Source organism: Dermacentor albipictus, chromosome 5, assembly GCF_038994185.2.
Source record: "Dermacentor albipictus isolate Rhodes 1998 colony chromosome 5, USDA_Dalb.pri_finalv2, whole genome shotgun sequence".
Taxonomy (NCBI): Eukaryota; Metazoa; Arthropoda; class Arachnida; order Ixodida; family Ixodidae; genus Dermacentor; species Dermacentor albipictus.
In genome coordinates this window covers 7,879,661-7,907,612 of record NC_091825.1, presented here as the reverse complement: position 1 = coordinate 7,907,612, position 27,952 = coordinate 7,879,661, and the positions used below count along the sequence as shown (strand labels likewise).

The 27,952-nt window shown below is 46.5% G+C and overlaps 1 protein-coding gene across 1 annotated transcript in view; it reads left to right on the top strand.

Annotated features, from left to right (window-relative positions):
- Nucleotides 1-2,684: 2,684 nt before the first annotated feature.
- Nucleotides 2,685-27,952, top strand: part of Mitf (transcription factor Mitf) — a 349,582-nt gene continuing 324,314 nt past the window's right edge. Inside the window, exon 1 of the mRNA XM_070538246.1 lies at nucleotides 2,685-3,138. Within this exon, the coding sequence (XP_070394347.1) occupies nucleotides 2,990-3,138 (149 nt within the window). The 5' untranslated portion in view covers nucleotides 2,685-2,989. The remainder of the gene's footprint in view (nucleotides 3,139-27,952) is intronic.

Below are 27,952 nucleotides of genomic sequence, written 5' to 3'. Positions count from 1 at the left end.
AATGAAATTATTTTTGAACAACTCTGATAGCGCCCACGCAACAATGGTTGCCTGTATACTGTCAAATGCTCATATTCTGCGGCCTAAAGCTCATGGCACGGTGCGAAAACGCGCGCGCGGAGAAAGCGAAACAGTGCGCGGACAAGCATGCAGACGCGCAGTCGGTCGCTGCGAATCTGCGCGATCGCTGCATTGAGGCTTCATTCTATTACGCTCCATTTAGTTATACAAACACTATAAGAACATATTTCACATTGTTTGCTCTCGGCGTTTACCTACCTTTCACGCAAGAAGCCGGTTCGGGAGACTTCATCGCGGCGACCGCGCGCAGTGGCGTTCACTGTACGTATTCGGTAAAGAGATAGCGGCTGTAAACGATTGTGTGCTTTCAGCTTGCCCAAGATTATTATTTAGACAGTAAGAAACTTCTCTCGTTTCGAAAGTACTTACAGAAATGTCAGGGAGAGCTCGCGCGTGGTGTTTTCAGTGAGCGCTGACAGCAAAACCTATGAGGAGCGCGTCACGTGATCCCTCATACTACGGCATCGAGGCGCTTCCGATAGAGGGCGACTCCGTAACTCCTCGCCGCCAATATGCATTGCAAAACCTAGTAGACCCCTTTAACGCTACTTAGCTTGCGATATCCAAGCCGCAAAGTTTCTCGACTCACACGCTTTTGAAGAAACTGTGGTTAAGGTATGGCAGCTGAAAGAAGCCGACGTATTCTTCAATACCGTGCTCGAGCCACCCATACCCCAAGCATGCATACACGAAGGGAACGAGCGCGCGCGGCAGCCGAGCGAACAGGAGCGAGCGGCGTCCTGGCCGTGACGTCACTCGCGAGAGGGCGCCACTCCTGATTCTCGGGGCTAATAGGGCCTCTCAGATCATAGAGTTTTTCTGTCTGAGACTGACACCAGGCCCCGTACACTCTCAAGTTCAACAAATGGCCACAGAGGGCGAAAAATCAATCGAGGCGCGTTTCAGCGTAAGCGCGCAAGTGGAGCTATTGTAATTTGGTCAAATACTTTAATTTGTGCTTTCTCTGCTAGGGGCGCTGAACGTGCTGAATTTTTTACTTTACACAAAACATTGACATAAACAATCGAGGCGTCTAAGGATGTTTTGTTACCTCAGGCAAATAGGCAGTTGATTTTTTTAAAATTTAATTGTTGAAGCTGCTTTTTAGTCATGGCGTCAAGGTTTTTGTACTTGATTAACCACCGACAGCCTATTGGTATCGATGTGTTTCCTGGCCGTTGGCGTTCGAATACTGCGGCGGTAAAACCGGTAAAACATTTTCGAAAGCATGCTGGTTTCGTCTGCGAGTCATTACATAGACTTGCTGTAAAGAGGTCTACTCTTGGCAAAAAATAGTGCCTCATTTTGTTTAGGCGTTGATTATCATAATGAATGCGGCGGAGGTTGAGGGAGTACGCTTGAAGGTACGTTTTTATGCCGTTGATCTCCATAACACCGTAAGTACGCAAACCGATGTCACAGAACACCCGATGCATCATTATTGTGTGTTCTCCGTCATCGCTTGTTTGCTGTACGCCTACTAATTCTTCATTTCTTCAAGTGTTGTACCCTCCTTTTGTTCTTGTTCTCTTGTGCTTCACTTACAGTATGTCGTTCCGTCAGCTGTAATGCGCATTTGCAAAACCAATACGTTTGATAAGACGCAGTGGTTATCATAATTTCACTACACATGCATTAAGCTGGCACATATGGTTCAGATACAGATGCCTGTATGCGGACTTGCACGACGTTGATGCGGAAATTAGGATAATTATGACACCCGTAAGGAAGGGGCAGCTGACGGCCGTAAGCTGTTGCGTTCTTTCGGCCAAACTACCCGGCCTGGTAGTGCTGTAAAGATGCTGTATAAAAGTGACACGCGGTGACAGGGAAATTATTAGAAATTATTATACTTAGCAGCCGACCGTACGTTTTGTAGCTTAGGTCTTCTTTCTTGTGCGTTTGTGCTACCCTTATTAATGATCCATTTCTTGATTATGTTCTTGACTATGTAACCGCGTTTGTGTGGATGCGTAGACGTGTGCTTTCTGTTTGTACTTGTAAAATGCAAATAAAATATTTTCAGGCTTACTCAATCTTTGGTGTCATGTGCATTTATTCCAGTCGAGGCCATCGTGCCACCTGGAAACCGCATTCTGTCGGTAGCCCTACACGAAATGCAACAGGTGGAGCGCGGCGGCACAACTCGGGGTAACGGCGGCGCGTAATAAACGAAAAACCGCTCGGGATGCCCTTAAAAGTCAGTTCAGAGTGTGCCTTAACTCGATATGACTCAGCGCTACATGTATTCTGCTGCGCCTAGATCGCGCTCCCGCCAGTTTGGTTGCTGTGTGGCAAACGTAACGTAGCGCCTACGCGCTACGTTTGCCACACAGCAATTAAACTGTCGGGAGCAGGATCGAGGCGCAGCAGCCAGACACCCAGTAAAGCCACAGAACACCTGGTAAAGTGTGTGCAAAACCCCGTTTCCGTTTCCTGTTGTACAGCGCCACCGGTGGTCGCATACTTTAGTTCACGACGCCACCGCTACGCTTATTTCCGTAGCACTGTGGAAGGTACAGTTTCCCTTCTCTAAGTTTGTATAGGTGTTCTGTGCTGACACTCCATCCGTATCGCCATAAGTCGCAAGTATATCGCAAGTACAAGCCATCAGGTGGCAAGCGCGGCGTCTTACATGTTTTCTGCGACTTGCGTCAGCGCGCCATCCATCTATCTAATGGGTGTCCCTCTCTTGTTTTAAGGTGCTCTGTGGTATCGTGCAGTTGTACTAGGCATTTCAAGAGTTCGACGCTCTTTGCTGCGCGTACTTCGAGAACGTGAGAACGTCTGAACGGCGCAACAGGAGGGCAGCAGAAGTCTGTTCAGCGATTAGATTGAACGGTTTCGAGTGGGTCTCTGCCTGTGCGTCAGTCACTTGTTGGATGGTGCCGTGTTGACGACGTCGCTCATGTCCCAGCTTTCCAAGGAGTCGGGCGTCGACCTAAACTTCGACGAAATAATGGCCTCGTCGTTGACACTGCAGGACACCACGCCGTACAGTTTCTACGAGGTGAAGGATCGCACCGTCGTGCCGTCGTTGCCTCCACAGTGCGCGAGGTAAGCGCGATAAGCCTAACACGCGCGCGCCTGTATTGCAAGCGTGCCCGTCAATTCGCGGGCCCAAGTGGCGCGCCGCCCGGAGACAGCTTGTGCGTGTCACGCTGCGCATGGAGCGCCCGGGGCTGGGAGAAACCCCGCGACGTCGGCTGCGCGTTGCGCAAGCGTCGTCGACGTTGCGGTCGCGTTTGTTTACGATCGAATACTTCACACAGCTGACTCCTGTGGGCCCTCCATGAAATGAGTCATCGGGCTTGGTGCAAAACGATAGGGCGAGGCGCTGCCTGCGCCAGCCGCTCTTTTCGCAGGTTCACCTCGTTTTTTCTTTCTTTTTTTTTAGGCTCTGTAGAAAGCGATAACGCAAGTCGTTACGAGACCGAGAGGCAAAAGCCACGTTGTCGTTTGTTTACAGCGCGCCTCGATGCTTCCCATTTTTCGAGGTGGGAAGCAAAAGTGACCTTAATCGAGGATCTTGCCTTCCGCGAAAAAGGTCGCTACCTTGCGCGGTCGGCTTTATTAATGGTGAAGCGTGGCAAGCTGCAGGTAATTCCAAATTAATAGCGTCTTCATTTTGGCTGGTGGTGCATCTTGTCACACAGAAGATTTCTGAACAGCGCAACACCGGACGAAGGAACGAGGCACAGAACAAGCGCCGCCGCGTTGAGCGCAAACATGGCGCAATGCCCAGTGAAAAATTATTTCGTTTAATAGATACTGTTGGGCTAGTTGGTGAGTTATGATATTGATGAAACAGCGCACTTAAACACAGACACGTTCAGGCACACATAAAAAAGGAGATACACAAGCACTGGACTGCAACTACTGCTTTATTGCTCAAAGACCACCTTTTTGTAGTGTTGCTTGAAAAGCACACACACTCTGACAGCAGTGAGGCATGAACAAGACCGAGAGCAACATGTAGACTTAGCGACACTGAGGAAGTTATTCATGTCAATTATCATAACAAATAAAATAAAATTCACGACAGTATACAAACATGCACATACCAACTTATGCTAGAGTAAAAAAAATAGGCAGTAGTCAGATGGTGAACAGTGCAATGCGCGGCTAAGAACTTGTGGACAACTTTAGAAAGAACACAGTCAGTGGTCAGTTTTGCGCACTGCGACGGAGGGCAAAATGATGCAAGGTGAAATAAGCAACGTTGTGAGTGGCAGCCGCAGGGAGAGTTGCAGTTTCAGCATACCAGGTAAGGCGATCCACGGCAACAAAGCTGTTACTGTCTGCAGCAGACCATTAATGGTCTATACCAACGCCGTCAAACGAGCTGGCAGGATACAATAATGGTTGCAACAAGCCGGCCAAACAATAGGAGAATGCTTTGCATTGTTTGTAGGACTGGGCACAAAGTTGTGCATCCCACATCAATAATACCTGAGCTGTAGCCACTGTATGTTTTCATCACACCAGCAGGGCCGCTTAGGATGGAAGTGCGGGCACAGTTTGGTGTACAGGTGGCCACTTCCTGCCTTCAGTATGATAGTGGCATACAAAAGGCAGCCTTGGATAGTGAAATGAGACACCTGCCATCAGTGGGGGTTTGAAGGTGGTGAGATGATACCTGGATACGAGCTTCATTTGTATCCATAACACCTGTCTGAGAAAAAAATGCCATATCAAACCTGTCACTGTCATTGCTTAGCTCACTGCAGGTAGGCAGTGATCACAGATAGTTGTTAACTGCTTTTCTACATTATACTCATTAGTGTTTTGCCATCCCAGTATGTCTGAAATCTATTCGTAATTAAACATATTAGAATGGTGTTACTATGTTCCAAGAGATCACTCAAAAAAGCTTTGATAGGGGAAAATGTAAGATCCAAAAATTCTTACGGCAGTGCTAGAGGGGAAGCAAAAAGGTACTCTCACACAAAAGTTTATTTAAAGTTGAATAGAAAGCCAATACAATATTGATAACACAATGAATAAAGCTGGATATCACTCACTGGATTGAACATGTCTTTTGGGTGGGCATAGCCATGAATTGCAATGAATGAAGCTTGCAATTTCTGTTTGCCACTTGGGTCGAATGTTCATTAATAACAGCATCTCTTATTACTTCTCACAGGTCTTTTCTAGTTCCTGTATATTGAAGTAAGAACACAAACAATCGTAGGCCACAAAAATCTCTGTCAACGTATGGGGCGACTGCTTATGCCTTTGTCCACCTCTTTGGCTTTGTGAGCCATGCTGAAATAAGCGGTGATGTCTGACAAGATTAGCTGTTCCATTGACCTGATACCATCTTTGAAGGACATGTTTTTATGAAATGGGTGCCCATTCGTGCCATGGCAACCTTTAGCTCCCTGCACTTCAGCAGACTTGACATATTACACAATGCAGATAATATTACAGATCTATTATCAGCATGTCAAAGAAAACAGAGCAAAAGGAGCTATGCAAATTGACCCACTCAAACCCAAGTTGTTGGACAGAGAAAATTCAAAATACATGCAAAATGAGAGCTACCCTCTACTCGAATTTTCGTGGCTTTAAGCTGCACATTTCGCTCTCCCATGATCTATGCGATGACACCCAATAGCAGCAGGGCATTAGTGAAAGTCGGCGCTCCACAATTGCCAAGTCTGCTCAGTCTATGGCATTTCCTTGGCTGCTGCAATCGTGCGGCGTGCCAGTTGGGCATGCAGCCCAGAGGCTATGGAGCAGTCGTTTCACGCTACATTTGATTTGGCTGATGTACACTTTACCACAAGGCATCGGAATGGCGTAGAGCACACCTCTGGAGCACTTAAGGGGACAGGGTAGGTCCTATTCTAGCCATGCATTTTAGGCTATGTTCATGACCCTTTTTCTCATGATCTGCTGGGGTTAGAACAATAATCTTGGTGGCATTGTAATCAGCAATGTTAGGTAGTGTTACTGAACCAGGATTATTTCTTTTTAGAGATTAGATTTTTTGTTTTCATTTTTTTACTGGACCCACCACATTTTAGAGCCAAAATATGCAGTAAATAGCCTGTAAACAAAAATCCCCTTCAAGAATATTTAAAATCCTGGTTCAGTAGACTTTCTGTAATGTTTGCTGAATATCTGGAAAACTTTGTCGCCCTAGCTCTTGTAGTTTCTGAAAAAAAGGGTCAAATGCAGCAAAATTTGGTGTTTTGAGATAATTGGCTTTGAAGTGGAAGAAAGAGCTTTATTGCAATATAGGACTATAGAAACAAATTCTGGCGCATTTTTTCAATAGCCACCAGCCTGGTAGTCCCCTTCATCATCAACACTTCTTTTCTGAGCTAGCTGCCTAGTTTTCCCGGCCTCCTTAGTTACCAGTCGTGTAGCCCTCTCTGCAAAGTACACTCGCCGCCGGTCAACTTCGCGCAACCACTGGTCTGTGAACCGTCCTGGAGAACCTCCGAATGACCTCAAAATGTCGGCTCGAGCAATGCTGCGGTCATTAAAAGTTAGCACAGCATCCATTGTCACTATTTTCAGCGTCTTGAGGCCAAGAAAGACATTGTTCGGAGTGCGCTCCCATTCAACCTTGTTGAACGCCTCATTCGCGTTCTGAGTTTTTCCATGGAAACATTTCTGGAGAAGCTCAGGCTTTGAGAGCTGCTGAAACACTGGCGTTCCGTTTCCAGCGTTCCACCGAGCGCGAAAGCTTCGATGCAGACGCGCACGTGGTGGCCGTGGTGCCCACTCCTGGATTGTGTTGCAGACAATTGGGGTCATTGGAGATCGACTTATGCCGGTTTCCGTGGAAGAGACGTTTTTTAAAGCACTTCTTTGGCTTCGTCATTGCATTACCGCTAAATAACCAGCAACAAAGTATAAATAAATTCGATTGTCCGCGAAAGCACGCCAAAGCACGCGCAAAACGCCCCGCGTTGCGAGTAATCCAGCTGCGTCTTGGGATTTGTTTGGCTAAGTGAAATATGTTAGCTAGGTTTTCACTGTTGCCAAATGAGTGACAGCCATTCCGCTAAACGTGAAAAAAAATAGGCGGTGAAAAAAATTTTTTTTTTCAGTTTAGGAGAGGCAAAGTTCCCGAGCATGTGGGAAAGGGGGCATGGCTGGATGCTGCCTAGGTTTCGAAAAATGTTGATTTTGAGGTAAATATTTCGCGTAGGCGCAAATGAAACACTGGGCCATGTTAAGGAAAGAATAGAGATTTTAAATTACACAAAAACAAAAAGTCGATTTTTTTCGGAAAATTTGCCTACCCTGTTCCCTTAATGAAGGGCTTCTCATGCCTTGTACGGCAACGCCATCTGCTTTCACTGTGAATTCGAGGACACAGCTTAGAAAGCTTGCAGGATGTAGGAAAGACTAGAGGCACGCCACGACAGATGGTGACCTTTTTAAGGTTGTGGGACACTTCGTGCACATACAGTATAACCTCCAGTCTCAACTTCAGACATTGAGCCTGTGCCCTCACCCTTTGTGCTCCACGCTTTACTTTTTGCAGTAGTGTCTTGGCTACAGCATTCACGATTGACAAAGGGAAGCCAGCTGCCAAAAAGTGACCTACTTGGCTAGGGAAGGTAGACTGCATTTGGTGTGAGCACAATTTGCCAAGAGCTGATTCCAAGTAGCCCAACAATTATTTCTTGGGTAAAAGTATGCATTATAATACAGAACCTTAAAGCACATTAGATTCTGAAACGAGAGAGGAATTTTAATCATAGGTAATACATATTGCTTTTGACAAGACAAAAAGCCCTCAATCTATTTTACCACATTTGGGTCAAACTAATGTTTGCTTAGTTTGAAGAAAAGAAAACAGTGTGAGGCAGCGTCAGCACTTTTAAATATCAAGAAAAATAGAATGAATAACAGAACCCTCTAGCAATATGCTTTGAGGCCTATATGAACACTTTCTTCTTTTTGGTTCTGTGAAGAGAAAAGTGGGCTTCACTTTCTACCAGGTCAAAGCAACTTATTCTCAGCTGCTTGTGTGCAAACAAGAGTAAAATAATTATTGCTGGAAGTGGGTGGTGTCTACATTGTAGCCCCCTGGTGGAGGTTACATTGTACCATGTCTTGATTGCAATAGCAAAACAGGTTGGGAAGGGAAATGAAAGTGTTTTAATTTTATTCAGCTCTACAAGGCCTCCATTGGTCTCCATTAGTCTTCAGGTACAAGTAAAACCCGTTAATGATTAAGCATAGCACTATCTCTACCACCCTCTCCCACTTCGGGCTCCGTTCTCCTCTTTCTCCTCGTGCGCTCTCGCCCCTCAAGGCTGATGCCCCCTTGTCCGGTGAAACGCAGCAGACATGCACATGCTAATGCGAGCAGCATGCAGCACATGCTAATGCGAGCGGTATGGCAACATTTTAGTTTGATGCTTTTGTTTTAGCTCCTATTCCTATCGCACTGAAATGACATCCAAGAGCCTTATTTCAACCCCTGTAAGAAGAAATAGTGGTACTAACGAAATTTTAGGGGGAAAGAACGTGAAAAAGAACGTATGCTTTGGAGTCATGGTAGGCATAGTGTGTGCACACAAATCCACGTCTCTCTGTACAAGTTTTCGATGAGTGCGGATTGGGAATCATCGCAGGTAGCTGTGAAGCACGGCTGCCTCAAAGAGTTCATCAGAAATATGAGGTACAAATCTGTTTTGAGTCCCACCAACTTTATACAGCTACGTCGTTAAAGCGGACGAAAGTGGTAACTGAAGCCACGTCGACCATTCGGGCATGATGGCTTCACCTAGAGCCTTACAATAAACATCAATATTTATTATGCTGGCACTTGCGCAGTCTAGCTGCTAACCTTGGAGCATGCTGGGTACATCGTTCGGCTTCAGCTTCTTTTTGCTGAAATCGTGCATAATCAAAGGCTCAAATTGATCATCCGAAAAATGATCCTAAATATTAAACAAAACACAAAAAACATTGTACGTGAATTAAACAACACATGCCCCTGAAACGATTTGTCGCAAACATTAATGAAAAAGAAAAACTCTAGTATATAGTAAATTTTCATTGAATGAGCAGAATATCCCACAGAATTTTCAAAGCTCAAACACCATTTCTTTTGTTGAAGTATTATTGTGCGCAAGTCTGATTTGTTTCTTGAGTATTCTGTTTAATTGACAGTGTTTTTTCCCACGGCTGCACATAGAAGCTTAAAATATGCAGATTTTAGTCTTTGAATGTCACTTCATTTTTCTTGCATCTAAAAGCATGCAGAAACTTCACTGGAGTTGTCAAAGTATGCATAAGCATACCCTCAAAACAGTTGGCCCACCCCCAACTATCGAATTGGCTCACCCTCAAATTTAGGTTGGCCCAGCCTCAAATTTCTAGTTGGCCATCCCAAAATTTCAAGAAGCCCACCCTCAAAATTCAAGTCAGGCCACGCCAGATTTAAGTTGGCCCCACCCAAATTTCAAGTTATCTTATGCCCAAATTTCAAGTTGGGCCGCGCACAAATTTCAGTTGGCCCATGCACAAATTTTAAGTGGCCCACCCCTTAATTTGGTACAGCTGCAAATTTCATGTTGGCCCTTTCCCAAATTTAAGTTGCCCCACCGACAAATATTAAGTTGCTCAACACCCAAATTTCAAGTTGGCCCACCACTATCCCTAACTTCCCCATGCATTTTCTCTGGAGTACTATGTATCCTATGAGTATACTCTCTGATCAATTTCAATTTTTTTTGTTTAAATTGTTCCTTATCGCTTAAAAAGCTACCAATTATCTACATTTACACTAGCATAACAATGAAATGTCTTCACAAATTACGCACTTTTGTGCAAATACAATTAAGGTATTACACTTTTCTGTGACAGACAAGTTTTTCTGTGGTATTCGCCAAAGAATGCTTACGCATTAAAAAGAGTGCACTACTGCACAAGGTAGACAGACTGCGTCAACAGGGTGCACAATGAAGGAGCACACGGCATCTGTGGTAACATCGCGCAGTGTAAAAGCTTTGGAAGAAATACCTTGGATGCACTGTGATATTTAGAAACCTCCTACTTGCTTCACAGAGGCACACAGACGGTGGCCTGTTGAAGTTTGCATGGCCAATCTGGTGCATGTATATCTTTTTTAGCTCCACATCATGCTTGTGGCAGCATGATGTGTGCTTTCAGAAGTCTCTCCGGCAGTAAATGCTGCCGGAGAGACTTCTGTAAGCACGCTTTTTTTTCCAGCGGAATAAAAAAAATGGAAAAGTGCATGCTATCACATGATGGCGATAGTCCCCTCGAAAAGGGAAGTGGCTGCAAAAGTGGCTGCAAGTGGCTGCCCGCGCGGTGGTGCAAAAGATCAAAGGATGGCTCTACTTGAGGGGCTTTAGGTACAAGGCTTCCATTGTAGGACTTCTACAAGACAAAACAATACAGCTCTACAAGGCTGCATTACACTTCTGCAGTAGTGCCACAATTGTGAAGGTGATTATTGCATAATGTGCTCTTCATCAGACAAACAGAACATGAAGACATGGTGACTGCAAGTGACTGATGACTCACTGGTCTAGTCAAGGATGAGTCAAAGTGCATGAAGTGCATGCTTAAAGTGAAGCTGTTAATGTGATTGGCATCAACAGCTTCACTTTATACACTTTTTGGTATCTACGGATCTAACTTCTTTCACGCCAACTTGGTTTACGGGGCATATGCCACTGCGTTTGTGCCACGGTTTGCTGAACCTCTTCATGCCAACTTGGTTCACTGGATATACCCCACTCTGCTGAACTTCTTTCACGCCAACTTTGATCAGTGGGCATCTGCCACTGAGTAGGTGCCGCTCCTCACTGAACCTTTCATGCCAACTTGGGTCACTGCTCATATGCCTCTGAGTATGTGCCGCTCCTTGGTGAACCTCTTTCGTGCCAACTTGGGTTTCTGGGTATGGGCCACTGAGTATGTGCCGCTCATCCCTGAATCTCTTTCACGCCACTTTGAGTCACTGGGTGCGTGCCACTGGGAATGTGCTGCTCTTTGCTGAACTTCTTTCATGACAACTTTGGTCGCTGGGTATGTGCCACAGGGTATGTCCTGCTCTTCACTGAATTTTTCATGCGTACTTGGTTCACTGGGTATGTGCCACTGTGTATGCGCCGCTCTTCAGGGAACCTCTTTCATGCCAATTTCGGTCACTGAGTGTGTGCCACTGGGAATGTGTTGCTCTTTGCTGAATCTCTCGCATGCCAACTTTGGTCACAGGGTATGTTCCGCTCTTCCCTGAACCTCTTTCATGCCAACTTGGGTCACTCGGCATGTGTCACTGAGTATGTTCCGCTCTTCACTGAACCTCTTTCATGCCAACTTCGTTCACTGGGTATGCGCCACTGGGTTCAATGAGGAGCGGGACATACCCAGTGGCGCATGCCCAATGACCCAAGTTGGCATGAAAGAGGATCAGTGAGGAGCAGCCCATTCTCAATGGCGCATACCCAATGGCTCAGGATGGCATGAAAGAGGTTCAGTGAGGAGCGGCACATACTCCGTGGCACATGCCCCAAGACCCAAGTTGGCATGAAAGAGGTTCAGCGAGGGGTGGCACATACTCCCTGGCGCATGCCGAGTGACCCAAGTTGGCATGAAAGGTTCATTGAGTAGCGGCACATACTCAGTGGCTCATGCCCGTGCCTCTTACACGTCGGAAGTGCGGCACAACCACAAGCTAAAAATTTGCATTGTGAAGTTAATGGATAAGGCCTCTGCAACTTGCATTACAGAATCGGGGACAGTCCTGTAACTCCCTCCAAGGAATGCTGGGCACAGTGAAGCCGTGGGTCATACTCAAGACATCTACTAGCTCCGACCCAGAGTGAGAGAAAGCAAGCACACGATGAGCCGAGTAATACACAACTTTGGAAGCACAGATGTTCAGCTGTTCTGTGCCCTTCAAAGTAGATACAGTGGCAAGCCGATACTCAGTGCACAGCCTGCGGCTGACCACGACGGATTGGAAAACAGCCAGCTCGACCGAAACATAATGCGTTCTGAGCTGACGCGAGCGATTGCAAGACTCACTCAAAACACCACTCCGGGCAAAGACGGAATCACCAACAAGTTGCTACGTAACCTGGACGATTCAGCTGTGCAGGCAATACTTGAACTATTCAATGTACACTGCAGCAGAGGGACCATGCCCCCGGAATTTAAGCATGCTGAGATTACACTCAGCATGCTTAAATTGCGGAAAACTGTCGGTCTAACTTCTGCATCCAGCCACGAAAAATTTCCGACGTCATCCAGGCCTTTTTATTCGCTTGGTATTCCACCGGAAGAGCAGGCATGTTCTTAAAGCACCGTGGCTTTTGTGCCTTTCCAATGACGACAAGCGGCAAGCGCTCTGTTCCCGTCATGTTGGCGGCTAAAAGAATAGTGACGCATTCCTTGGATCTTTTGCCACCGATGCACGAATCTCCTTTCATGGTCACAGTTTTGTCTGGCACAGCCTAAAGAAAAGTGCTGTTTGATCAGCATTAAATATGTCATTTGGATCGTAGGCAGTGATGTGCTCGAGCAGCTGAGCGTTCTTCCAGTTGTTGGCAACGTCTTCGTTGACAGCGCCTCTTTCGCCGCACCCAGTCTTAAAAATGAGGTCATGTCGCTCTCTGAAGCGCGCGCACCCCCTTCCGATGCCTTGAACGCATCGATATGCATCATCAGTGCAAACCCCTCGGCTTGCGCCATGATGAGGGGTCCACTCAATGGCAGATTCGCATTACTCGAGTCGACCATCCACCGAAGCAAAGCCTCTTCCAACTCTGGATGAGCTGCTGTTCGCAGATGCTTTCGTGACGCTTGAAACTTCTCGCTTTCGAACGCCTGAAGAATCTGTTCATTTTTCACATACGTGCTCAAGGTACTTTTCACGTCGTACTTCTTCATGGCTTCTTGTCGAGAGAGTCCGTCCTTCAAGGCCCGCAAAACTTCCACCTTGGTAGCCAAGTCCTTCGCCTCGTATTTCGGCCGCTTCGCCGGCGTTGCCATCGGCGGAGAATGCAGCGACACAGGCGCACAACAGAAAAGCACCAATAAAGTTCAATAACTGAGCTGTGCTAAATCCAGCGGTCCTCGGCAAAACAGCGTGCAAGGATGTAGTGCACCAACAGCAACAAAGCGACAAAATGGCCCCGTCGATAACGTCGACACATGCAAAAACAAGAAAAAGCACCCATCCAACCACAAGTCAAGGCAATTGGATTGGATTGGCCAAGTTTCAGCTACTTGATGTCAATGACGAAACTGTGTTTGGGCAACGAGGCGTTGGTTTGGGTATCACTTTTGTGCCACGTTTGCCGTATTTTCGTTTTGGGCCTCGGTGGCTGCTCGAAATCGTCCGAATGATCCGAGGCGGGCTGGAATCCACCCGAATTAACAAGAGTTTCGTCCCATACACTCCTATATATAGTTGTAGGGACCAGGCGCAAAGGCCGAATTATCGGATTTTCCGAATTAACGGAAGTCGAATTAACTAGCTTTCACTGTACATTGTGGGGATCTATTTGTTCAACGCCAAATGCATTAATCTCGACAGTCATTGTGAAATGGGTTTTGCTCAATTTTTTTTCTTTAGAGCAGTTGCAGTATGCATTTCAGTTACCTGTTGCTAAATCACTTTAAAATTTGGCCTCATTACACTTGCCCACTTGGAACTTTGCCTGCATATAACGCTTTCGAGTACTTCTTAAGGAATTTCTTAAGCAAGCAGTAATTCTTCTACACACATTTTTATTTATGAGTACATTAGCAATAATGGTTCTACTTTTATTGCTAAATTTCATATTGGTGGCATGTATAGACCCTTCAGGGCAGTAGGTTAAATTCTGCGCCATTCTTAAGGCACACTCATACCTGCCAACTCTCCCAAGTTTATGAATTTAGACTAATTCTATGATTTTACAAATGTTGCAATAAATTATAACAAATGAACTGTGCTAGTGAAAGTGTATTAATGCTCTTGAAAGACATGGGGGCCTAAGATTACAAAGAATGTGTGACAAAAAAAATTGGGACGGGAGCTGCATGATCTTGTGGACCATAGAGAACTTGCTTCAAGGAAGTTTTTCTTCAGAAACATTCCTTAAGTAAGGGAAATCAGCAATGCCAAAATTTTTGAGAAAGTCACTGCCATCTAAAGAAAATCGATTACTTGGCAGTATATGCTGTTTTACATTTGCTGCTGCTTGTGTGCCATGTCTAAAAGTACATGATCGTTAATAATATCTCTATGTATCTCACAAAAGGTGTGTGGCTCAGGGCAAACAAAAGAAAACGAACGAAAACGGAAGAACTTGTGGCCAGCCAAGCTGTTTTGTCCACTTTCATTTCTCTTTGCTTGATCATTTCTATGTTTCAATTAAGAAGAAAAAATAATTTCCCCTATGGTTTTCTTGGCTTCATTATCTGTTAGTTTCATAGGATTGCTGAAATAAATACATGACTGACTGTCAGGCCTGCATTTTGGCTAGCAGTTACATTCCATTCATTGCATTACTCCAAGCACACTTTCACTGAGCTCTGCAATGGCATTTGTGCCACACATTCAATTGTCGTAACATAAAGGAAGCCATCTCTTCAGGCTATCATATCTCTCTTGTTGAATGACTCCCACTCCTTGCTCATAAAGCGGCCTTTTCTGAATTTCTTTTTTCTAGGGAATGTTGCCAAGGAAAATACAATTCAGGTCCACTTGACATCATGCGCAAAGGCATATACTACTTGGCTCTGTTCTTATCCAGGGGTGTGAGGCAGGTTTTTACTTAGAAATGTTGTAGGTAGGGATAAAAGAGGTGCTAATGACGTTATGCCGCGGTTGGCACATGCCTCCACATGTCGGTACATGTGCTTCCATTTATTACATATACTGAGGGTGAAAGTAGGGTGTCAAAAAGTTTCGTAACAAGTATTTGTTGCATCTCAAAGCTGAATTAATGACCAAACACATACATTACTGATAGGAAAATGAGTGCAATGAAAGGACAATGCACACAGAAAGGGAAGACAAAATGTATGTGCATTGTCTTTTTCCTGTGCTCATTTTCCTCATCAGCAGTGCAAGACTAACTATAACTAGCCCAATGATTAATTCTCAAATATGTGCAGTTGCGATAGATGCACCTGGATAGCTGCAGTTGGATAGACGCAAGTACATGAGTACATGAGTTATGGTAACGAATGTTTACTTCAACAAGCACCTGCACAACCCACACAAAGAAAAAGAAGCCAAGCAATGCACGTGATTAAACGTAAATTAAATATAAAGGAGGGGGAGTTCAAATGTAAAATGAAAATCATACTGACCCTATAAAGCCCAATGTGTCATATATGCTTCGCTGAGTTTGATGCCTCAAAATGCTGATTGAAGTGCACGAAGCAATGCAAAGCCCACAGTTGTGTTTTTGTTATGCTGAAGTGAAGTTTCAGATGTGGACAATATAACAAACCAATTGCTAATTAATTAGAGCAGTAATTAATTGTAGCTGAAAAGCATGTTTTTGTCTACATATGTACTCTCAATGGCCACAAATGAATGCCAACAATTTGTTTCAAATTCCCTTGATGTGCAACTTTCCCCTGGTGGGAGTGAATCCCTTTCTCTGCTGATTCTTCTCGCTCATTGCATGGACATCACTCTGACAGCATACAAAGGTTTAAGCGCCACTTTCCTGCTGCTAGGAACAGGTAGTAGTAGTAGTAGTAGTAGTAGTAGTAGTAGTAGTAGTAGTAGTAGTAGTAGTAGTAGTAGTAGTAGTAGTAGTAGCCAGGTGATGCCCCTGGTTCAGAGGTGCCATAATGGTGGTAACATCTATGTAGCTGTTATATAGCTTTACATTATTGAAATTCTTAAAATATTTTTAAAAGTTACATTCTTTGTGCACAAAAACTTCTCTATTAGCAGCATGTGCCACCTGTAGGTGTTTTTGTGATTGGCCGTTCACTCTGTGACACCCTCCGGTGACAGTTAACGCGGTTATGGAAAACGGCAACAGACCTCCGGATTGGTAGGACCTGAAATCATCGGTCTCCTCATGCCAGATTGGGGGAAGTGATTAACCAATGACCAACCACGCTGGGTATAACATAAGCAGCGGATGGCGGGAGCGATCGGCTGCTATGACTTCATCATGAACTTTTTCTGTATTACTTTGACTTTTTTTGTAAATATGTCAATATAAACTTGCTTGTAAAACGTCCTGGATATCGGGCCCAGCCTCACGTTCCCTTACTGCTCCACGAGCAAAGTGAATCCCACATCTTCGGACACCCTGTCGCAACATTCGATGGCAACGGTGAGATAGTCTGCACAGCGCTTCGACTTCTGCATGGTGAGTGCACGACCTTTTCTCCTTGAGAGTTGCCAGGCATAACGGGATTTTTCCTGGTAACAACGGTGTAGGAAGTCTTCTTGAAAAATACCTTTCTTATACACCTAATTCCTTGAGAAACCTGTTGGCAAAAGATACGCAGTCATGGATTGGAGGAAGCTGTGCAAAACAGACCTAAATGCGATGTCTGAGGAATTCGGGATTGATTGTGGGAAAGAGCTAAAGAAGGTAAAGGTGATCGATGCGATTGAGACAAGCGGCACAGACGATGAGGAGATCGTGGAGACTTGGAAGGGCCAGAGGGAACGCTAACGCGAGAAGCCGAAATAAAGTGGGACAAAGAGTGGCAGAAAAAGCTAGAGCAGGATGAACGCAAACGAGAAAGGGAAGGGTATGAGTGACAGTACAAGAGGGAAATGGAGGAAATTGACAGGGAAACTCAGCATCTCCAGGTCGCTGCAGGCACAGACTAGGCTGCAAGTATTCGAGGACGGCGAAAACAAAGAAAGTTTTCTTGAATTTTTCGAGAATGTTTGCGCAGAGGTGCACCTGGACCGTGACTGTTGGTCGGTAGGGTTGTTGAGGGTACTTCGTGATAGCGTGTCCTGTTGCTTAGCTCACCTTTCTGATGCTGACTTCAAGAGGTATGATCTTCAAGAGGTATGAGAAAGAGGAACAGGCCGTCGCACATAGCCGAAAAGGGTTTGTATTGGCGATTCAGAAAAAGGAGGCGTTGCAAATGGCTGATAATGACAGAAGAGAGCATGGCTCTGCGAATAAGGATGCTGCTGAAAAGTTCAGCTAAGCTGAGACGTGCGCGTTGGAACCGGGTCGGTCGAAGAGTCACTGAGATGGAATGTGCCGTGAGAGCGAGGACGAAGGGAGAATGGCTATTCTTCCCGCGTCTATGGCCTCTCCTTCAGAGACAGGACTGCAAGCCGCGAGCACATGGAGTGGCAGGTGACAGCAGAGGGCGATGTAGATCTTACACCTCTTGTGCTTGTGCTTAGCATGGCCCAAAGGCTGTCAGTCGGCGACCCAATCGAACGCTCACGAAGAGAGAGTAATTGTAAAATTGAGTGCATTCATAAGTTTTTTGTTGTTGTTGTTTCTCTTTGTAATAGTGCGTGACGCATTTTTTGTTACTTATTAGGAACGGGTTCCTTTTCATTTTACTAGTTCCACGTTTGTAAAGCAATATTTTTATATAGGTTATTACGCTAAGATAGAGTAGCTTTTAGGTTTTAAATGCCACTCTACGAACTAGTTTAGATTAAAGTAACGTGGTCAGCAGAGCCCAGTATGTTTCACTTTAGAAGTGCTGGTACTGGCAAGTGGCACTGACTGAACGAGCGACTCAGCACGCGACACTGATCTCTTTGACCATTTAATTGCTGTGACGAATCCAATGGTTCAAAGTCGCCACATATGGGAAATTTTTAGTTTGGAAAGGCAGAGTTTGAAGATACAGGACACGTTGTCGGGAGAGAGTCCCAATTCTTTTTTCGAATTTTGACTTAGCCATATTGTGACCAAATAGACAGCGGTCTTGGGGCTGTTTCGAGGGGGAGGGACAGAGGTGGCTAAATGTAGCCTGCTCATGGGCTAGCCTGCTTCTTGGCTGGCACGCGTTTCAATTAATTGCCCGTTGTGACAGCTCCTAAGTATGTCTCCTAGTTGGTCGCCTACTGCGACAGGGTGACTCAGTCGAGCATATTTTCAAGTTTCACTGCACAGCGAGGCAAGGAATTAAGAAAATGCAGTTGTCCTCAGCTGAGGCGATTCATTCTGGTAGGACTGACTTGATTCAGACCCTTGATTTATTCTTTTTCTTTTCCTTTATTTTGTCATTTTAATGAGCTATGTCGTTTGATAAGTATTTATGCCCTGATAGGGAACATAGTTTTTTTTACTGTGTGCTAAACAATCTCACTTTGTTTGTCGATTGCCTCAGAGCTGCGTGAATTGTGCCTTCTTTGAGACGGGATCAAAACCAAATTGATCAAAACGTTAGTCACGCTACCATTTGAACTTTGCTGAGGGTCGTTTGCGCGGCACTCCTCTATGGCTGTCTTTCTGATGCTCGCTGGTTCTAGCCTTGGGATTATTATGGGAGAGGGTATGATTACCTGGCATATCTCGGAGGGGGTTTGTGTGCTTGTCTTGTCGCTGCTCAGGCACTGTGCAGGTTTGATCACTAAATGCCAGCTCCCAGCCTTCAATCTGCAGTCTACCCTCCCTCCAAGGTTGCCATTGCCCCTGGATGTGATCCTCCCGGTGAGCCCAGGACTTCGAGCCGGAGCTGAGCCTGCTGAGCGGCCAAGGCCTCTTCGAGGGGCACCGATGAGCTGCCCCTTTTCGAGCCCTCTTCCTGGCAGTGGACGGGTTGTTGTGATCGGCCGTTCACCCTGCGACGCCTTCTGGTCACAGATACAACAAATACAATAATATTGATATTTAGTACAGAAAAAGGTCCCATAGTGTAAACACTGTAGGGGGACCTTTTATAATGTTAAAAAAACACTAATATTACTTGACAGCAAAAAGGCAGCGAGTTATAAAAATACGAAAATGCAAATACATAATGATGCAAAAGAATAATACAATGGAAAATATAAAACGGTAGGGATAAGGCTTAAGCAGAAGTAAGAAACGAAGCAAACAGTATTAAAAACGACAGAACTGAAGTTGTGTTTTAAAAGACATATTCAATAAACGGAGCTATAGGTTAACCATGAAATTGCAAAGCTTATGTTTGAATGACGATATAGAAAAGGCACATTTAATGTTAAAAGGCAATGAATTTCAAAGTTTGATTAAAACAAATGCTACTCTTTGTGAACCATAGTTACTTTGTACCTTAGGGAGTATAAAATTGTTATTTCAGGAAAAGCGCGTAATATTTGAGTTAGTAAGGTGTCGGATAAGAACAAATTTGAGAAGGCTATGGCCTTTAACTGCTTGATAAGCAAATGTGCAGACATTAAATTTGATTAGATTGTCAATATTCAGTATGTACAGTTAATGCAATTGTGGAAAATGGCAACACACCTCCGGATTGGTGGGACCTGGGGAGATATTCTGTAAGAGTCCACCTAGTGGACATGTCCATTCTGTCTGCTGCTGACATGCTGATTGGCTGTGGCACCTCACTGCTGCGGACGCGCAGACCAGCCCAGCCAATCAGAACTGCAACAGCAGACAAAATGGGCATGTCCACTAAGTGGACTCTTACAGAATACCTCCCCTGATGTCATTGGTCTCCTGAAGCCGGATTGAGAGAAGTGACTGAACAATTACCATGCAGGGATTTAAAGGAGCAATGGACAGTGGGAGTGATTGGCTGCTGCTACAACTTTATGAACTTTTTCTGTATTACTTTGAATTTTCTTGTAAATATGTAAATGTAAGTGTGTTTGTAAAATGTCCTGGATATCAGGCCCAGCCTCACGACCCCTTACTTTTCCATAAGCAAAGTGAATCCCACATCTTCAGACACCCAATCGCAACAGTTTGCTACTCAACGGAGTAGACTTCAACACCGTGGACAGGAGCCAGAGTGCGGCAGTGCCATCTCTGCACCAAAGGAAGCATACCTGTGCAGCTACAACTTTGCGTTTCTTCGCTTGGAAGAAAACTATTTCTGCACTGACAGTGTCCACAAAGGAAGAGCAATCTATGAGAGTAAATGCGTCTTCAATGCGACTTTAATTTGAAATAGCCAGTCTGCAAGCACACTAACTGCTTTTAGCATGACGGTGCCTTGCTATGAATGCGATGTATTCTCTCATATATCGATTTCTGAGTGATGCTTTTTCTGCATTATTTAGTTACCATTAGGAGCTTGCTGTACTTGTGCGCTCAATCTCTGCGCCTAAAATTGCAACTTTTTCCCATGTACTTGTTTTTGATATAGAGTGCGCAGAATGGCCAACCCTGCAGAGCGTGGCAGAAAGCAGTTGGTAATGCAAGCTTGCTAGTTCTTAAAAAGGTACTCCAGGGGGGCCATTTTATAACTACTGTCATGTTGTACTGTGTGACGAACATACTAGCAAAACTGTGAATCATGAAAAGAAATCTTTATTGGGCGAACCTGTGCCCACAGAAGTGACACTCAAAGCACAACGATAGTGGAGAGCGGAGTTCGCGGCCATAGAAATTTAATCAGCAGGCCAAGTGCATCGGCTTTTATGCATATCTCATCGAAGGTTCCAGCGTAATTGCTCGTGCACAGATGCCTTCCAGAAAGTACTAAAGAATTCACGTCAGGTTGGGTTTCGCAAGGTCCTGTGTTTACACAGGTTACACAAGGATCGATGACAACAGACTACGGATAGAACCATGGTTAACATTCGAGAAACATTAAATACATGCAGGCGCATCCTGTGCCAAATGATAACTATCTTTAACATTTGTTAGTCTGTGAAAAAGCAGTCACCAAAAAAAGATAAGTACTCATCTCAGTGACCCACTGTTAAAGACTAACTGCATCGATATATTTGATCACATGAAAAGCCCAGTTTCAGATAATTTAGACATGCAGTAGCCTCTGTTCCAAACCTTGCACTTAAAATACAGGTCACTGCACCGCATAGAGCTAGCAAAAATGTTTTTCACACTAAAACTGAAAAAGAACACTGCCATTATTGGCCAGCTGAAGTGACATACAGTGAAGAATGGGGAGAACCAGCACCTGTGCTGTCTGCTTTCCTTGCTTGTATTCCGTTCTGGTGTATTGGTGAACAGGTCCCGGATGCCTCCTAGCCACACACTTAGCATACTCAGGGTGTCTACCAACCAGGAAAACCAGGAATTCTCAGGGATTTTGAGTAGTCGGGAAAAACTCAGGGAAAACTTGGGGAAATTGTGCCTCTATCATGGAAAATTAGCGGTAATTTTGTTGAAAGGGTCGAAAGTTGCGATAATGTTGGCTCGAGTAACACACAGGAATCGTAATGAATCGTCTTGGATGCCCTGTCGTTGGCTGGAGTTTCCAGTGTACAGTCAACGACCAACTTTCCGGATGCCCCATAATTTGGACGGCTTCGCAGCATCACCACGTATCCCATAGAGTCAACGCATCAAAACGTCTGAAATTTCGGACGCAAGAACCCCTCGCCATCTGATTTTCCGGACTTTCTGCTGTGACCGCAGGTCCTAAATGGCATTAATCAAAGCCACCCCCGCTGCCGTTTTGATTGCCTCGCCAACTCGAACCGGTGCTCTCGCATGCAGAATCCGCTGGCAGACTGCGGCAACGCTAGACCTAGCTGCTTTGGCGTTCGCTATTAAGCTTTTTGCCGTTGGGTGTCGTGTTTTTCATTGGAAGAATTCGCTGCTGTCAGCAACGGCACGGACTCTGCCTTTGCGGCCGTCACGATTGGCTTAGGAGCTTGGAAAGCACGCTGCGTTGTATAATGCCGGTTCCCGAAAGTCAGCTTCGCCTCTGTACTGAAATGTTACTTTGTGTAGCATATGCAAAAGTATTGCAGTGAAGCATAACAAGCGTGGAAAGGGGCTATTGCCACGGTACACAGTATGTATTCCTTAATTATACACGCGTGCACCCGGTATTTCCTGTCACAGTACGAGCACTGATATGCCTAATCCGTGTATCGACATGCCTTCAAGGTGTTTTCGAATGTGCCTGTGGCGGTTTGAGCCCTTAAGGCCAGCAAATGACATGCATTTATTTTTTCCAACTGGCCGATTTTTCGGACGTTTTCGAGCCCCCTAGGGAGTTAGAAAAATCGCACGTGGAGTGTGCAATTTACCAAGAAAATGCTTCAAATGTTCCATGGGGTGAACGAGTGGCGGAAGGAGAACAAGAACAGAAAGAACCTAGACATTGAGGAATGAACAGGAAAGGAAGCGTGCTGCCGCCATTTTGAAGGAGCTTGAGCTCAAAAAAAGAAAAAAATGAAGTGTTGGCTGATGCCGAGATGCAGGTGTCCCTCATCCAAACCAAAATAAACTCTTTATAGCAGTGAAACACAACGCTCGGACGTCATGGCGGGCTGAGAGTATGTCAGAACAGATATGAGGTTGACCTATAGCTACGAGCTGTTGAGAGAGAATCTCAATTGTGACAAAGTTTGGGCCTCATGCCACTGAGCTTGCTATCAGTTGATAGAAATAGCTCATATTCAAAAATAATTGCGTCTGTATGCACCTATTTTTTATTCGTATTTGAGGACATTCGACTCGATTTGCAATTTTTTTCGAAGACGTTTTATTTGCTGTGCATTTTACTAACCCCTCCTTCCTTTTCTCTTTTTGAATAGTAGTATTGAAACTGAATTAAGTCGTTTTTTTATTTTTTTCATGTGCTTGCTAGAGAGTGACAGTATTGAGCGATGTGGTTTCAGCCCCTCTTGACATAAAACATAGTTCTGCGTCACTCAGAGAATTTTTCAAAGGCACTGAGTAAAAACCTGGAAAAATCGGGGAATTTGAAAATGTCATCTTGGTAGACACCCTGTATAATACTTTGCTAGCTGCTTCATGTGCTGGGACGACACTGTAGCACGACCGCAATGTTCTTTTAATGCGAAGTATATTCTCAGAGCCCAGCCGGTTTCCTCTATCTCTGCTAGTTGTCTTCATTTAACAGAAGGGCCTTCATGCATTCTGCCTCCGTTTAAAAAAGAGCGTATTGGGGTGGCCAAGCTAAAGGAGCTTATATTCCGGCTTAACGCGGGCGGGATCCATGCGTGGCACAGTTAACGCTACATCAGCAAAAATTGTACGCTCTACTGCCTAGTGTGACTGACGTGGGAATAGAACATGTCCTATTGCACGCTGGAGCAGGGTGCATCGCACGCTAGCTTGGCTGACTAGCAGCATGCTGTTTAGACTCAAGAGTGTTGCGTTTGCGCTTTGGACAAAGAAGCACTCGCTTGCCGTGCACTTGTCCACTAGCGCAACGGCAACAACTGATTGCAGTGCTTCTGCAGGTCATGTTTTAAAAGCAGGGTGAAATTTCAGTAATCTTCACGTCTCCGGCATGACGTATCCCGACTTCACCAGCCGCTGCTTGGCATGCTGGAAGCGCTGGACTCGTTGACATATCAGACAACTACCGCCTTCTGTAGTAAAGGACGATGAGTAGCTGAGGCTTATCATGACCGGGCCAGAGGGCCTTGGGGCTAAGTGCGCGTAAACTTGTGGCCAGACAGGCCTGACTGCGGCCGTGAAAGAGCTTTGCCTATTGCGCTCTGGCGGCCTTGCATTCCTGCGTGGTTTGCCACTGCACCTACACCTTGGCTACTGCGTTATGTTCTCCTTCGTGACAAATGCAGCATATGGTTCCTGTGTGTTTCTGGCACTGTGTCAAAGAATTTTGTTCATCTACTTCGACGCATCTGATGCAGAGATGCAAGAAATATCTTGGAAATGCACTACTGGAAATATAACGACAATATTGCTACGGGATAGTATTTCCAATGACGAAGAGCCGAGCAGCAAGAAGACGACGACGACGATTGGAAGCTAGCGCGGGCTGTTGCCTCTGAGCCAACTGCGGCGTATTGCCTTTTAAATATACTTGTAAATGGCTTTTCATCGGTGTCTTCCTACGTAACATAGCTGGTGGAGGTGGACGTTCCCTGTACCTTGTCACGGAGCTTTGCAATGGACAGTACGTCGAGCTTTCCTTCGTGGCTCCTGGTGACAACTCGACTCCGCTGGCTTGGACACCTGCTACCACTTCGACGACCTACATCACTCTCCCCACTCCCCGTGATCCTGGCGTATTCTCGGCAAAAGATGGGGAAGACGTCGAGGACTGGATCAGCCTGTACGAACACGTCAGCCGCAATAACCGGTGGGACCCTACTATCGTGCTCGCCAACGTAGGCTTTTACCTCGGTGGCACACCTTGAGTTTGGTATCGGACGCACGAAGATGAGCTCACCAGTTGGGATTCGCTTAAGCAAAAGCTCCGAGACTTGTTCGGCAACCCCTACGGTCACCAACTTGCCACGCAGAAGGCGCTTTCCGGCTGTGTGCAGACGTCAACAGAGCCCTACGTCACATACATTCAGTACATCTTGGCTCTGTGCCGCAATGTTGACGCACACATGACTGAGTCCGACAAGGTCTCCCACATCCTCAAAGGCATTGCCGATGATGCCTTCAACTTGCTCGTATTTAACAGCGAGGCGAGGGTGGATGCAGTTATAAAAGAGTGTCGCTACCTGGAACTCGCTAAAAGCCGACGTATGGACCAACAGTTTGCCCGTCTGCCCAACACCCCAGTGACATCTTCCTGTGCCGACGCTCCTCGTCCCAACAACACTGGCGATGTTACCAGGATTGTCCGGCGTGAGATCGAGGCCGCCTATCCGGCTGCCTTCGACTCCAGCCCCTCCAATGCACCTGCAGTCACTGTTTCCCTGATCCAGGCAGTTGTCCGCCAGGAGTTTGCCAACATGGGTATTCACACCATCTGCTCGCCCCATCGCCCTGATACCCACCCGGCTTCTTCGATTCCGCCCCGTCCCGCACCTTCTTACCCACCACGTTTCCGCAACCCCTCTGAATGTCGCACTGCAGACAAGCCAATTTGTTTTCACTGCCATCGAATTGGGCATATTTCTCGGCACTGTCGCAGTCGCTGGAGTTCCCCGAACCACTCTACATATAATGCCTACTCTCGCCCCCCAGGTGGCCTTTCTTGTCCCTATGCTAACGCTCAGATAATGCCGCCACTGATTCTCCTGCGCCGAACCGCCCCTATTCTCGTTCGCCTTCGCCCCAACGGCGACAATCTCGCTCCCCCCAGCCTCGTCGCTCCTATTCGCCGACTCCCTTCGGACGCCGCTCCCAGCCGGAAAACTAGATGATGCAGCGCCTCGAGGTGACGCTTCATTGCTCCCTACGCCTCCAAATCCTCTCCTGACGTTGCCCACTCATCTGAACCTTCTTGACGTGCAATTCGACAGTGTTCCTGTATCTGCTCCCATAGACACTGGGGCGCATTTGTCGGTAATGAGCGCTGACCTTCGTAACCGACTGAAGAAAATAATCACGCCCGCCATGACACCTGTTGTCCGTGTCGCCGATGGCGGAACAGCCCCTGTAATTGGTATGTGTGCCACCCGTGTCTCCTTCGCCGATCGCTCAACTACCGTGCTATTCACAGTCATCGCTCACTGTCCCCACGACATCATCCTCGGCTTAGACTTCCTCTCCGCACATTCTGCTCTCATCGATTGCTCCGCCGGTACTTTCCGCCTTGACCTGCCTGTGCTGGATCCCGCTGAACAACACCCGACTCGCCTCAGTTCCGTCGACTTCGTTCGCTTGCCACCTTCGGCACTGACTTCCATTGACTTCGTGTCATCCCCACCAGTCCCCGACGGTCACTACATCGCAGCTCCTATGCAAGACGTCCTCCTTACACACGGGATCACAGTACCTCATACAGTTTTATCTATTACGGCGAATTGCATCTGCCTGCCAGTGGTCAATTTTGGCTTGACGACACAAGTGCTGCCATGCGGGATGTCTCTGGCCCAACTTTGCTCATTCGAGGATCACTCTGTAGCATCGATTTCAGTAGATGACAATTCAGCTGATCCTCTTCTACCATCGCAGTCGGCAACTTGCACCATCGCCAACTTACAGAAAATGATTGCACCCGACATGCCGTCCGAGCACGCTCGTGCGCTCTACCGCATTCTGATTTCCTACTAAGATATTTTTGACTTGAAAGATCGTCCTTTGGCCCAATCAACAGCTGTTGAACATCGCATTAATACCGATGATGCCCCTTCTATTCATCGCCGCCCGTATCGAGTATCACCGTCTGAGCGTCAAGTTATCCACACCGAAGTTCGCGAAATGCTTGCTAAGAACATTATTGAAGCGTCATGTAGTCCATGGGCGTCACCTGTTGTGCTGGTAAAAAAGAAGGATGGCTCATGGCGCTTTTGCGTGGATTATCGGCACATTAACAGGGTTACCAAAAAGGACGTGTATCCCCTACCTCAGATTGATGATGCCCTTGACTGCCTCCACGGTGCTCGCTATTTTTCCTCTATTGACCTTCACTCCGGCTATTGGCAGATTGCCGTGGACGATCTCGACCGCGAGAAGACTGCCTTTGTAACACCCGATGGTCTTTATCAATTCAAAGTGATGCCGTTTGGTCTATGTAACGCTCCTGCCACTTTTGAATGCACGATGGACTCCCTTCTTCACGGTTTCAAATAATCCACGTGCCTGTGCTACTTGGACGACGTTATAGTATTCTCCCCAACATTCGCTACGCACCTCGAGCGCCTCTCAGCAGTCCTGGACGTTTTTCGGCGAGCCGGTCTGCAACTCAACGCATCGAAGCCAATTCGGCCGTCGCCAGATTACCGTCCTTGGACATCTCGTTGACGCGAACTGAGTACAGCCGGACCCAGGCAAGATCTATCCTGACCGACTTCATCGGCCTTTGCTCCTACTTCCGCCGTTTCGTGAAAAATTTCGCGGCCATAGCACGACCACTAACCAAGCTTTTGAAAAAAGACGCCCCTTTCCAGTGGGGCGATAACGAGGCCTCTGCATTCTCGCTTCTAATCGACCTTCTCACAACGCCTCCCATTCTGGCCCATTTCGATCCTTCTGCGCCTACCGAAGTCCGTACTGATGCCAGCGGTCACGGAATTGGCGCAGTACTGGCACAACGCCAGCGTGGCCACGATCGTGTTATCGCTTACGCTAGCAGGCTCCTCTCGCCCGCAGAGCGCAACTATTCCATCACTGAGTGTGAGTGTCGGGCCCTAGTTTGGGCGGTTGCGAAGTTCCACCCATACTGATATGGTCGACGCTTTTCCATTGTCACAGACCATCACGCGCTTTGCTGGTTATGCTCATTGAAAGACCCTATAGGAAGACTTGGTCGCTAGGCCTTATGCCTCCAAGAATATTCGTTCTCTGTATCTACAAGTCTGGCCGACTACACAAAGACGCTGACTGCCTGTCTCGCTGCCTGACGACTCTGACAGTAGTACCGCCGACGGCATTTTCTCTGTGTCTGCCTTCGCTAACATCGCCGATGAGCAGTAGCGAGACCTATCGCTGCGAGTACTCATCGAGCGTCCGCGCTCTACACCTACCGACGCATCCGTTCGCCGATATGTTCTCCAGGGCGGCATTCTGTACCCAAGGAACTTCCTCCCTAATGGCCCTGATCTTCTTCTTGTTGTGCCAAAACATCTACGACAGACTGTGCTCTTTGAGATGCATGACGCACCCACTGCAGGACATCTTGGGGTAACCCGCACGTACGACCGCGTCCACCGCCACTTCTGTTGGCCTGGTCTCGCTTGCTCCGTCCCACGCTATGTTGCTGCCTGTGATCCCTGTCAGTGTCGGAAAACTCCTCAGGTGCTACCTTCCGGTCATCTCTAGCCGATCACCGTCTCTGTGGAACCGTTATTTCGTGTTAGATTAGACCTCCTTGGTCCCTTTCCCACGTCATCCTCTGGGAACAAATGGGTTGCCGTCGCAACTGATTATGCCACCCGATACGCTAT